This window comes from Leopardus geoffroyi, chromosome X (assembly GCF_018350155.1).
Source record: "Leopardus geoffroyi isolate Oge1 chromosome X, O.geoffroyi_Oge1_pat1.0, whole genome shotgun sequence".
Taxonomy (NCBI): Eukaryota; Metazoa; Chordata; class Mammalia; order Carnivora; family Felidae; genus Leopardus; species Leopardus geoffroyi.
Window position 1 is genome coordinate 115,854,531 of NC_059343.1, and position 12,436 is coordinate 115,866,966.

The 12,436-nt window shown below is 47.3% G+C and overlaps 1 protein-coding gene across 17 annotated transcripts in view; it reads right to left on the reverse strand.

Moving 5' to 3' along the window:
- Positions 1 to 12,436, reverse strand: part of ATP11C (ATPase phospholipid transporting 11C) — a 174,350-nt gene that overhangs the window by 36,512 nt on the left and 125,402 nt on the right. For all 17 annotated transcript variants that reach the window (XR_006711006.1, XM_045472230.1, XM_045472223.1 and 14 more), the window contains 4 exons: positions 11,908 to 12,171; positions 8,228 to 8,402; positions 2,846 to 2,948; positions 1,504 to 1,649 (listed from right to left, as the gene is read on the reverse strand). Coding sequence is in view for 16 of the 17 variants with exons in the window: in XM_045472230.1 (XP_045328186.1) it covers positions 1,504 to 1,649; positions 2,846 to 2,948; positions 8,228 to 8,402; positions 11,908 to 12,171 (688 nt within the window). In the remaining variant the exon portion in view is untranslated. The remainder of the gene's footprint in view (positions 1 to 1,503; positions 1,650 to 2,845; positions 2,949 to 8,227; positions 8,403 to 11,907; positions 12,172 to 12,436) is intronic.

Genomic DNA, 12,436 nt, shown 5'->3' on the forward strand with positions numbered 1-12,436 from the left:
AGGCGCCCCAGCATTCTTATCCCAATCAAATACAAATGAAAAACGATGGGGACACGTGGAAAGGACACAGGCTACATCTGTGACAATCTAAGTAACAGAATAAAGAACCGTAGTCATGGATTTTTCATTCACAAAATAAAGTATCTGTTTTAGTGGCTGCTCTTTTCCAAGGAAATTACACAGACCGATGTCGAAGGGTCTTTAGACTCCCAAACTGCCATCTGAATTAAGCTGTCAAAGTGAACATGGTCATGAGTGAGACATACGGACAACATGTGCCTCCATCATGGTATGATGCACTGAGCAGGTCAGAAACTGCTTCCGGGGGACTGGGGCCAATAAAACGTAACCCGAATCTAATGATAAGCAAACATTAGAGAAACCCAAATTGAGGGGCATTCCACAAAGCAGCCAGGACTCTTCGAGTATGCTGAGATCGTGAAGACAAAGAAGACAGGACATACTCCAGACTAAAGAAGACTACGGAGGTGTGATAACTATGGATCTTCAAAACTATGTCGTGTGTTATCTAACGCGTTAACAGTAACTCTGCAACTTTCGGAAAGTCTGAAATTATTTCAAGGTGGGAAGTGAAAAAACAAAAACCCTTAGAAGCTATACCGAACAGAACACAGGACAAGAGATCAAGTTCCGGCCCATGTCCGCCAACGAGGATTTTCATACTTTAGACGTTACTTCGCCTTCATGCATGCCAAGTTCATTACGCATACAACCAGTGGCTTGAGCTATACTCATGCGCTCCAAATTGCGCTCTGAGGAAACCTCTGTGCAAGACAAGGAGGTGGCGCGAGGCCGCGACCCCGGCCCCGGCCCCGGCCTCCTTCAGTGAGTGCAATTCGGCTTCTGTCTGCTTTGCCTGTACAATCTCACCTGAAAAGAGGGCTCTGCTACTAACGACAGCAGTTCAGAATACCGTTGAGGATAAAAGGGGAACCAACCATTGATACGGGACACATGGGTGAACCTCAAAAACGCTACGCTAAGCGGAACAGGCATGAACGAGCAGGGGTGATTTTATTCACAGGAAGTTCTTCTAAAACAGGCAAATCTCACGTGCAGAACCGCAGAAGTGGTCTCTAAATTTATACAGGTGGTAAGCATCATTATATACCGTACAGTAATATAAATCAGATTAGTAACTGGTGCACGGTGGAGCAGACTGACCGGGAAGGAGCACAGGGGAACTTCCTGGGGTGGTGGCTATGGGGTCGTAAACATCTGTTCAAAACGGAACGGGACGCTTTTCCTGGGTACATGTTGTGGTAGTTAAACTATACTTCGAGAAGGCGGACTTAAACATTTCATCCCCCAACTCTTGCATGGAAAGGAATTCGTAGTTGCTGGCTCATTAGATCACGTATGTTTTGTAGGCCACAAATCTCAGTGCTAGGACAGCAGAAGAAATGTGTAAAATGGAGGAAAACCCTAAGATGATGCCGGGTAAACAGTGATACGTCAAACTGGAAATACTTTAATACATACCTTGTAGAAGAAATACTGTACAAGGTGTGCTATTCTCACGTAATATAGATGTCCGTGAGCCAGTAGCAATTTCTTTAAATGTTTAAACTTCGGAACGGCATAATCGCTATTCCTGGCTGCTTGGCGACCTTCTTTGCCTTTAATACCTAAAAAACAAAACAAAACACACAAGAAAAATCTCCATGGGATGAGTATTTTATAAAATAGGCAGCCCCCTAATTTGTTATCTGCACACTTTTAACTTGTTAACATGTTAACTTGCTCACTTGTATCGTTTAGCTTTTTTTGTAACCAAACGGAGCTGTAACAGTGAGACTGATCAATACAAAGTAAAATGAAGTTTAATTGGTAAGCACCTAACTATAACACAATATAAAACAACGAACCCGAATCGCTGCTGTAATCGTTACTGGGCAAAAATTATCCTGAGGAGAAAATTAAATCTGAAAATGATTTGAGAGGCACTTAGGAAGTGCTTAAATGGCCATGCCACTAGATAAGGGGCTGTAGCGAACCAACGAGAGCCCTGGGCTTTGTGGTCTAGGGGCTCGAAACTGAAGAGCTCCAGTGGGACGGTGGAGTCCTCTCGCTGAATGAAACTCTCGAGTACGGAGTATCGAGCTCAAGCAGCTTTAGGCCATGTCCACACTGAATAACCAACGAGTAAAACAGAGTGGCTCCGAAAAGGGTGCCTTCCAAATGGGAAGCGTTTGGGAGGGCAAACTGCGGGGATTATAATCGCCAAGATAGTTAATTCGATGATTTCTTCTCTTAACCCCCTCCCCGCAAAACCTGCCGGGCTATGAGGATTGCTGCCTATCGGCAGCCTGGCATGGAGAACAACGGTGCAGGCAGGAGAAAAAGCTGTTGCTGCGTGCCAACAAATAAATTCAACGCTATGGCTCAAAGCGCCCGTAAATACTGCCGCGTGGAAAAGCAGCCAACCAATGAGCATCTCTTCGTCCCAACCGGTTAAGAATCTCAGAAGATACAGTGCAGCAACATAAGCAGGCGATGTGGCCAGGGGCGGAGAATCAGTAAAATTTCATGCATGCCGTCAAAGGGAGCGCTGAAGGATCGACGGTACCGCCCGCGGGTTGGGGAAATTCCGCCTACTTGGCTGATATAAAGATGTCCTCTACCTCTACGCTGCTGCGTTCCCACCGGGGGTAGGGCTTTGGGGTGGACGTGCTTAGGCGAGGACCTTCATTCAATTGGTGATTATCATTCCCAAGTTAAAATCCAAGACGGGCAACCAAAACGTTCTCTCTAGAATGTGAGACCATCTACCTGCGGGCGCTGCGGATACCTTACGGATGCCATCTCGTTACGGGCTTCTTACCTATTCCCACGTGGGATTCCAAGATCATACTAACATCGTTGGCACCGTCGCCTATCGACAGTGTTATCGGGCTGCCCTTCAAATTCTTCACCATTCTGACAATCTGGACATTAAGTGCGAAAGAGGTAAAGAAAAGGTCAGAGCAGAACGTGAGGCTATACCACACTGGGGGTAGATGCCTTCTTCACACCTGTAAATGGAGGCCTTGGAAACAAGCAGAAAGGGAGTCGATGCATAGACGTACAATAGGCTTCAATTCTCAGAGGCAAAAGAACACAGCCTTCCCCCCCGTAACACCAGGGTCCACCTGGTTCTAAAGGTTCCGTGCGCGTATTAGGTGTCAGAAAACCTTGCCCCCTACCTATAGGAGAGGCCAACGTGTCCCTGTTTTGTCACTGCTTCACACACATCCTTTCAGATGAGGTGTTGAGTGTGAGAGTCAGAGTTACCCCAGAAAGCTGGGTTGGGGTAACACGCATAGGGCTACCGGAATAAGAGTGGGTAGTGAGAGAACAACGCTTCTAGAAGCTCTCCATCTCTCCTCCCCGCGGACACAACCACTTCCTTCGGCGCATTCCCATATCCCCGGGGACTTACCTCATGTGAAGTTCTTACACCCATCCAGCGGCCAACTAAACTTCACTAGACCTCCCAGTGCCCGGTATGACTTAATCTCTGCTACAGGCAGCTGCATTTGTAGATGGGGGCAGCTTCAAGATGGCTGCGATTTGCAGAAAGTTCCCTGAGATATGTTTATGAAGCCTGTCCCTGTTCCCTGAGTGTCTCTTCAAGATGTGTCAATGACGGGGCGCCTGGGTGGCTCAGTCGGTTAAGCATCCGACTTCAGCTCAGGTCACGATCTCACGGTCCCTGAGTTCGAGCCCCGCGTCGGGCTCTGTGCTGACGGCTCAGCCTGGAGCCTGCTTCCGATTCTGTGTCTCCCTCTCTCTCTGCCCCTCCCCTGCTCATGCTCTGTCTCTCTCTGTCTCAAAAATAAATGAAAACATAAAAAAAAAAAATTAAAAACAAAAAAGATGTGTCAATGACGCAGGGCCACTCACTGCTGTGTTCGGGGTGGGCGGCAAATAAAAGTCATCTTGCCCCGGTGGAATGACTTGTAGGAGTACGTCGGGTAAGCAGTTACCCTCCCACCCTGGGTTTGAGACAATGACTGCTTTATGTGTCACCCCCCCAAGCCCCCAGAATCTGGCAGCTTTTAAAAAGCTTACATAATGAAGTAGCTAACTAATGCCTTGCAAAAATTCTGTCCTCGGAATTGCTTTTAGCAGTTAACATAAATAAAACCCATTTGTGACATAAGCCATTAAAAATAATTTACACACGGTTAAGCCGCCCCACAGTCTTTTCTTTAAACAAAATTCAGTCAGGTTTCGGTTGTACGAAATGGCATACAAAAACCCACATCCGATTCCATTTAACACAAAAATGCTATCGTGAAATGCCGTCTTTCTCCTATTCCCGCCCACCAGCTTGGTTCTCTTTAAAGTGTTTTATTTTTTTATTTATTTATTTTTATCTTTTTTTTTTTTTTCCAACGTTTATTTATTTTTGGGACAGAGAGAGACAGAGCATGAACGGGGGAGGGGCAGAGAGAGAGGGAGATACACAATCGGAAACAGGCTCCAGGCTCCGAGCCATCCGCCCAGAGCCTGACGCGGGGCTCGAACTCACGGACGGCGAGATCGTGACCTGGCTGAAGTCGGACGCTTAACCGACTGCGCCACCCAGGTGCCCCTCTTTAAAGTGTTTTAGAAGACTCTGAGAAATAATCTGTAAATAAGTCAAAGACGAAATTAAAGAACCCAAACTAAATTTGTGTTTTTTCTTAGTAAATAAAGTCCAACGTATTCTTCTTTTAAATGTTTACTTATTGATTTTTGAGAGAGAGAGAGAGCACGCACGAGCAGAAGGGCAGAGAGAGAGTGGGAGACAGGACCCGGAGCGGGCTCTCTGCGCTGTCGATGCGAGGCGCGAACTCACAAACCGGGAGACCGTGATCTGAGCCCAAGTCGGACACTTAACCGACTGAGCCACTCAGGTGCCCCCTAAATTTGATTTCGATGGGCTACAACACTGGTTACCTAACTGCACCGGGGACAGATGTGCAGTAATGATTCGCACCTCAAGGAAGAAAAACTACAGCCAGGAAAGGTCTAGGGAAAGCAATAACATTATCAAGGGTGACAGCGTCTGCATAAAAATAGATTAAGAAGATTAAGGGTCGTCCTTGTGGACCGATAAAAAGATATAGAGCCATGGACAATCAAATCACGGAAGATTTAGACAGATAAACGTGGTGTTTTTTTTACTGTGCCCCGGGTCACCTGGATTAAGAACTTGCCTTCAATCTCTCGGATAGCTTCATGAAAAAGAAATCAATCTACTAAAAACTATTTATCGATCGACTACAACTGTACACAATATATCAGGCTGGGCACACACCTTAAGCAACAGATAATGGAAGTGCAGAGATAAAGAATGAATACAAGAATATCAGATCATCAGATTAACAAGGAATGCTAACAATGTGAAGTATCTGTGCAAGAGAAGACCTAACGCTGTCCTCTAAGTTGGCCACGCGAAAAGGCCTATGATGGCAGAGAAGGGAGAGGACACTACATGCCGGAGTAATGAGGAATGATTTTACGGAAGGAAGAGTCCTTGTATCGAAATCACGAAAGACGGTTAAAGATTTGTGGGGACAGGGGCGCCTGGGTGGCTCCGTCGGTTGAGTGTCCGACTTCGGCTCAGGTTGATCTCACGGTTCGGGAGTTTGGGCCCGGGGTCGGGCTCCGTACTGACAGCTCAGAGCCTGGAGCCTGCTTCGGATTCTGTGTCTCCCCCTCTCTCTGCTCCTCCCCGGCTCACACTCTTGTCTCTCTCTCAGAAATAAATAAAGATTAAAAAAAATTGTGGGGATGGGGAAAAGGGGCTTGGAGGAGTATTCCAGAGAGTGGGAATGAGCTAAGGCGCATAGCCAGGTGTATATAATATATGCTCAGAAAACCGACTGGCTTGACCACATCAGTGAGTTTTCACATGGGGGGTGGGGTGGGGCACGGACAGGTATATCGGGGTCCAGATCAACAGGGGGTAATATTCTGAAAGTAGGAGTAGGGTGCAGGAGGAATGGGAAGAAAAAGCAAGACTGCAGGCCCAGAGCGAAGTTAGGTGGCTAGTGACGAGAGGAGTTCAGGAAGCTGTTACCAGGCCTGGACCTGGCAGGAAAGCAAAGAATAGATGAATAGGACAATGTCCCAGAAAATGGAAGAGTTTGGTGACTGAGACCACACGGAAGGGTAAAGCACGGGGGAGGTCAACAGAGATTTCCAGGTTTTGAATCCAGAAACCTGGAAGTACAGTGAGGTCGGTCACTGATGCGGAAGACCAGGAAGATGGCCCGCTCTAAAGCTGGGATGAGCCGGTAAGGACACACCCAAGAAGACGAGTTCCGGAAGCAGCCGGAGAAATCAAGTGGAAACCGAGTCTCTGGACTGGGGAAGTGACTGGAAGTCACCTATATGGACATGACAGACGAGAAGGTGATATCCTGGAAGACGTGACTCTACCGAAGCATCACTTCCTGGGCAGGGGAGTAGGCAGGGTCCTAGTGAGTGATTTGAACAAAAGGCAGTAAATGTAGGGGAAAAAAAGAGATATTGCCTCTGACCAAAGGGACAGATTTCTATGGATATGGTTCTGGTAGGATCCACTCCGTCACCTGGGGTGACCGAGGGTCTGAAGGTGGAAGACAAAAAGAAAAGCATCTGATGGTGGTGGGGACTGAGAGCGAGAAGAAAGTAGACGGAGACAAGGCCCTCAATTAGGATGGGCCGTGCATGTGTGCGCGAAGTAGGGAGGAGGGCTTGTGTAAAGGGTGAGCGAAAGACACTGCCATCCCCTGGGTCTAGAGCAAGCAGCAGCATAAAGTGAAGAAGCCAAGTTAACACACATGAAAGAATACAGTGTATACAGAAGCGGCAAAGTGTGTAACTGAGACTCTAAGGTTCTTTGGACCCAGTAAGTACAAAAAAGCCAGGGCAAACAGATCAACGTGGGCTTAGAGGGGCTGGAGAAAACACCGTTCGGGGAATGGCCCTTGAACTGGGTTTAATTAGGAGTAAGATTTCTGTTAGGGCCGAGAGGAATTCAGAGAAAATCCCAGATGAGGAAAGCTTTCGAGGCTGGCATGAGCACGGCATGGGGAAGGGACACAACGGGAGGAACGACCAACAGGAGTAGAGGGTTCGGGCTGGACACGGGAGTGACAGTGGACACAGAGCACATACAGACATAGTAAGGGCCAACAGGGGGGAACCCGAGTGCCACAGAGTCACCTGCCCCTCATCCCTACTGAAAGTGCTTGAGTCAGAGCAGACGAGACGGGAGGAGCGGTTCGTTTTAACAAGATTGTACCCAATCGAGAGCTATGGCCAAAGGTGGGATCAAGGTGACCATATATAGAGTGAGGGAGGGAGGGAAGGAGAACAGAAGGGCCACAGGTGTTTGGCGACTTAGGGCGTGAGAGAAGGGGAGCAGTGGCAACGAGAATAACGAAGACAAGGGAGAAAACAAACCGGCCTGCAGGAGGAAATCAGAAGACCTGTGTTGGACACTAGCATTTAATAGGACAGCGTGGGTTCCACATGGAGCTGTGAAGCAGGCAGCTAGAAATAGGAGATTTGACGTGAAGGAAAACTCAGGGCCAGAGCCTATCCACGAGAGTCATGCCAACTAGTGTGTTTAGAGAGACAGGCTGGAAGTAGAAAGCAGAAGGAAGACTTAGCCCCAGAGAAAAATGATAATTAGAGAGAAGTGAGAAGATGGAACAAAATAAAAAGACACTAGGTTGCCAAGTAGGGGAAAAAAAAAAAAAAAAAAAAAGTCAAGATTGTGGACCACAGACAGAAACCAGGGGAGGGAAGTCGTAAGGGGGATACGACGGAGGGTGCGAACCGCGGCAGGGAAACGAGGAGGCGCACAGAAGACCGCGGGACGGATCTGGCGAGGAGGTCACCGCTCTCCCCTAGGCCGTCCCGTGGGATAGGACGAGAAGAGAACACAGGGGGCTAACGTGACAGGGGAGCCGGGAGCGGCGGGATGGAGGCGGCAGGCGCCAAGCGCTCATTAGAGAAGGTTCGAAGGCAAGGAACTGGACAGCCGGCTTGAGGGGACCAGAAGCCCGGGTTCATTCAAATTGGCGGGCGGACTCCCGCATTTGACCGCAAAGAAGCAGCCTGCGCAGGTGTAATGAAGGAAAGGGGGCTCTGCGAAGGAAGAAGTTAGAAGTTAAGCGAACATCTGTTTGCCCGTACGTGTACAGAAACCCCCAGAATGGAACATGAACTAGTGTCCAGGTACCTGGGCTTTCTGCAGCGGGGCCATCCGGCAACAGAGCACTGCGGTACACTTCATACAGATCTGTAAGAAAATGCTTTTGTAGTTGTTAGAGCTGGAGTCCTGGCTGGAATTGAGTATGAGCGACAATGTGGAGCCATCGATGATTAATCCGTATTCCTGATGTTCTGTCCATGCTCTGGAAAAGAAAAACAAGGCTGTGAGTGAATCTTTTATGCATTTCTATTCAGGAACCGGAGTTTTTTAAAAAACCACAAAGGGGAGGGCCCCGCATTAAGAGTCCCCATCGATCAGGTTCCTGGACCTGTAAAGAGGCAAGTGTCTCTCATAATGGCACAACAGAGGTTCTCCGTGACATCTTTGGAGACTCGAGATGCCCATATAGATATTAAGTTCTAAAAGGTATAAAAATAATGGACATTTAGCGGGCGGGCTCTGTGTTAGAAACTCATGGTGAATTTTGGAAATTACACATCAGTCAGTCAAGCTCTGACAGGAAGACAAATCGTCAATCTGAAAACTTGTTAGTAATACAGGGAAAAGACAAAATGGCTTTGGGCACAGAAACCACAGAAGACCTCTCTTCCTGAATGACAAAGCCTCATCGACGGACCTGGCTTCTCAAAAATGACGGAGAACCTAAAAGACACAGTGTTCATAAAAAAATACCATGATAATGTATTGATGTAATGACAGACGTTCCTTAAAGAAGTATCATTTTATACTGGATTAGTGGTTCTTAACCACAGCCTTCCCGTTGGAATCATCTGGTCAGCTTTAAAAAATTGCCCATGCCTGAGGTCTATTCCCAGACAAATGGAAGTCTTGGGCAGTGCTTGGTTATTCAAAGGTAGATGTTCCAGAAAGCTCTGTAGGTGATTCTCACGCACAGCCGGGACGACTAAGAGATATTAGGTGCCAGGAAAGACAAATGGAACAGGTGCCAAGTACTTAAGAAAACCATATGGGGGGACACTTAACAACTGCGAAAATTCTCCCAATTAACATTTCATTTTTTTGTAATCAAGAAAAAAAACCAGTGATGAATCAAGGGAACCTTGGATGCCATTTGGGAAGTACTGCAGGACCTCATCGCTATGGATTCGTTTGTCGAATTGTATGCGTCCGGAAGGTTACCGTTTAAGGGACTCTTGGTAAAATTCCTGGGAGTTTTCTTAAAGGCTACGTTCTGACTCACTAGGGTAGGGGTGGGCCAGGAGATTCTGTATTTCTCGCAATACTACAGTGTATTTTGTACTTGTCCACGTTCTGCTTGGTAATTTTAGAAGTGTGTTTTATTCACTAATTAAAGAGATATCAATCAGGTGTTCGCCTTCGCTTCCCTACTCAGAGAGCTGACTTAATGTGCAAGAAACAGTGGCTCGGTAATCCATCAAGCAATATTTGTAGACATCAACTGCAAGCAGGACATATAAGAAGAATGGAGAGAATTATTAACCCATCTTTCCTTGGAGACGAGAAAAACCTCCTTAAGGGGACAGAAGTCTACGTGACGGAACAGACGCAAACGACACTGAAAGGCCACTAATCCAGAGGCTGGGACAATAAATGACAGGAAAGAACAGCGTCGTAGAAAGACGGGGCAGAATGAGGTGAGGGGAGAAAATGCGTGCTGGGGTGCATTAGGAAAGCGAGTTGAAAAGGTCACTTGAGGCCTCTGCTGCAACCTCATTCTGGTAACGGAGAACCACTCGTCTGGCAGAGGGACTTAAGGGCTTCCAGGCATGGGTTGCTAGGAATTTGATGTGCAGCACTCACAGTGAGAATGGAAACCTGAATGAGGCTTGGTGGCTGATCTGAAGCGGAAGGGGACAACGACAAAGAGGCAGAAGCTGGCGACAGTGATCCTGGGTCCGATGCTTCTGTAACTCGAGGGAGGTCTGTGCCCAGCTCCGAAAACATGAACCGCAAGTGGGAATGTTCTGAGATGTTTCATAAGCCCTGGCTTTGCCAAAAGTGCCCCAGAGCCGCGGAATGGTGGTACGGACTGAATTATGCCCCACGCCCCCAACCGCCACACCGCAAGTCCCATGTTGAAGCTCTAACCCCTGATGTGACGGCATTTGGAACTGGGACCTTTGGGAGGTGACTAGCTTTGATGAAGTCATGACGGTGGAGCCCTTATGAGGAGATCGGCGCCCTTGTAACAAGAGACATCAGCACCTCTTCCTTCTGTGGCGTGTTAAGGATACCGCGGAAGGCAGCCAGAGAGGGACCTCACCAGAACTCGGCCATGCCGGCACCCTGACCTCACGCTTCTAGACCCCAGAAATAGGAGAAATCAGTTTCTACTGTTTAAGCTACCTGGTCTATGCTATTCTGTTACGTTAGCCGGAGCAGACTAAGACAAATGGACAAGGAAAATGTAATTTGGACTGCCTTTATAAGTACCACTTGGCTAAAGGAAGGAAACATTTATGACAGGCAATTAATAAAAACACGTTTACTCTCACTGATGCCCAAGTACCAGAAGAACAACAGCTGGTTTAGAATTGGCCACAGACTCATGAATACGGGGAGATCATTTTGAAAGCTTGTTTAAACGCTAGAGATGGGGATCCAGACACAGCACAGTTGTTAAAACAGCCTAGGCTCTTTGGCTAGACTTGCTCCGTCCCGTGTTGGCTATGTGATCTTGAGTAAGTTACCGCATTTCTCTGAGCCTCTCTCTGTAAATGTTTTATTTATTTTGAGAGAGAGAGAGAGAGAGAGAGAGAGAGAGAGAGAGAGAAGGAGAGAGGGCAAGCGGGGAGGGGCAAAGAGAGAGAGGGAGACACAGAATCCGAAGCAGGATCCAGCCTCTGAGCTGTCAGCAAAAGAGCCTGACGCAGGGCTCGAACTCACGGACCAGGAGATCATGACCTGAGCTGAAGTCGGATGCTTAACTGACTGAGCCACCCAGGCACCTCACGAATTATTACCTTTGTAAAAGTTTATTTATTTATTTTGAAAGAGAGACAGAGAGAGGCAGAGACAGACAGGAAGAGAGAACGAATCCCAAGCAGGTTCCACACCGTCAGCGCAGAGCCCAATGCGGGGCTCGAACTCACAAACCGTAAAATCATGATCTGAGCCAAATCAAGAGTCGGACGCTTACCCGACTGAGTCACCCAGGCGTCCCTCTGGGCACTGAATTACTATGCATCAGTGGCTTTGCTGGAGACCCTTAAGTTCTACAAGTTCTTCCTAAGCAGCTAGTTGAAAGCAGAGGTGAAGTGGCCATGTTATTAGCAGGTATCTGGCTTCCTTCGGAGTTCTGGGGCATGAAAATCCACACAGAAAATGGCTCTAGGACCTCAAATTGCACAGAAAATGTTCTAGAGGCTAGTTTCATTGCATCTAATTTAAGAGACCATGAGAAGGAGTATTTTTTCTTATGAGTGCTGAGGGCTAACTACCCAGACCCTAAACATTAAGAAACTGAACCACTTTCCTAAAGCTTGAGAAATACAGGATTTTCTATTAAATTAAAAGAGAGGCAGAAGGCGCCATGATCTCAAATGGGCCATTAGCCAAGTCCTCAGGGAAGGTTTTAACATATAAGGATAAAACACCTGCAAACGAAGAATGATAAATCATAGAAAATGGAGCCTTCTGCACAAACGGCTGTGCCTTACACTTACGCTAACGCCTAAATATAAGAAACTGACGCAGTTCCTTACTTTTTAAGGCTTCTAGTACTTTTAGGAAAATCATGCAGCAACTTCTTCCGATATTCTATCAACAATTCATGTAATCGATCCTCCTTCCTTTCACTTTCTTCGATGGTTTTTGTAGTCAGTTCCAAGAGCTCAGTGCTGGTTTGGAAAAGGCGGCACGCATAGCAGGTGGATTTGGCCGTCTCCATCTTGTCCCCGGTAAGCACCCAGACTTTCAGACCTGCTGCATGCAGAGCTTCAATGGTCTCGGCTGCTTGATCTTGTAGCCTGGGAATACAAAGGCAACCTTGTTATCCTCAAAAATACTGGACACAGATTCTGCGAGAAGCCTTGCTAAAGAGAATCTCTTTACAATTCACAGCAATTCTGGAGTCCTGACATGTTGTCGGTTGGTTTTCCTATATATCTTCTCCTCTTTCTGATATATCTGGCATAGTTTTACTTACGAAAACGAATTTCCAACAGTGAGGTTTGAAAGAGTTCACGACATCTCTTTAGGGAGCTGGTATCCGATGGCAGATTGAGAATCATC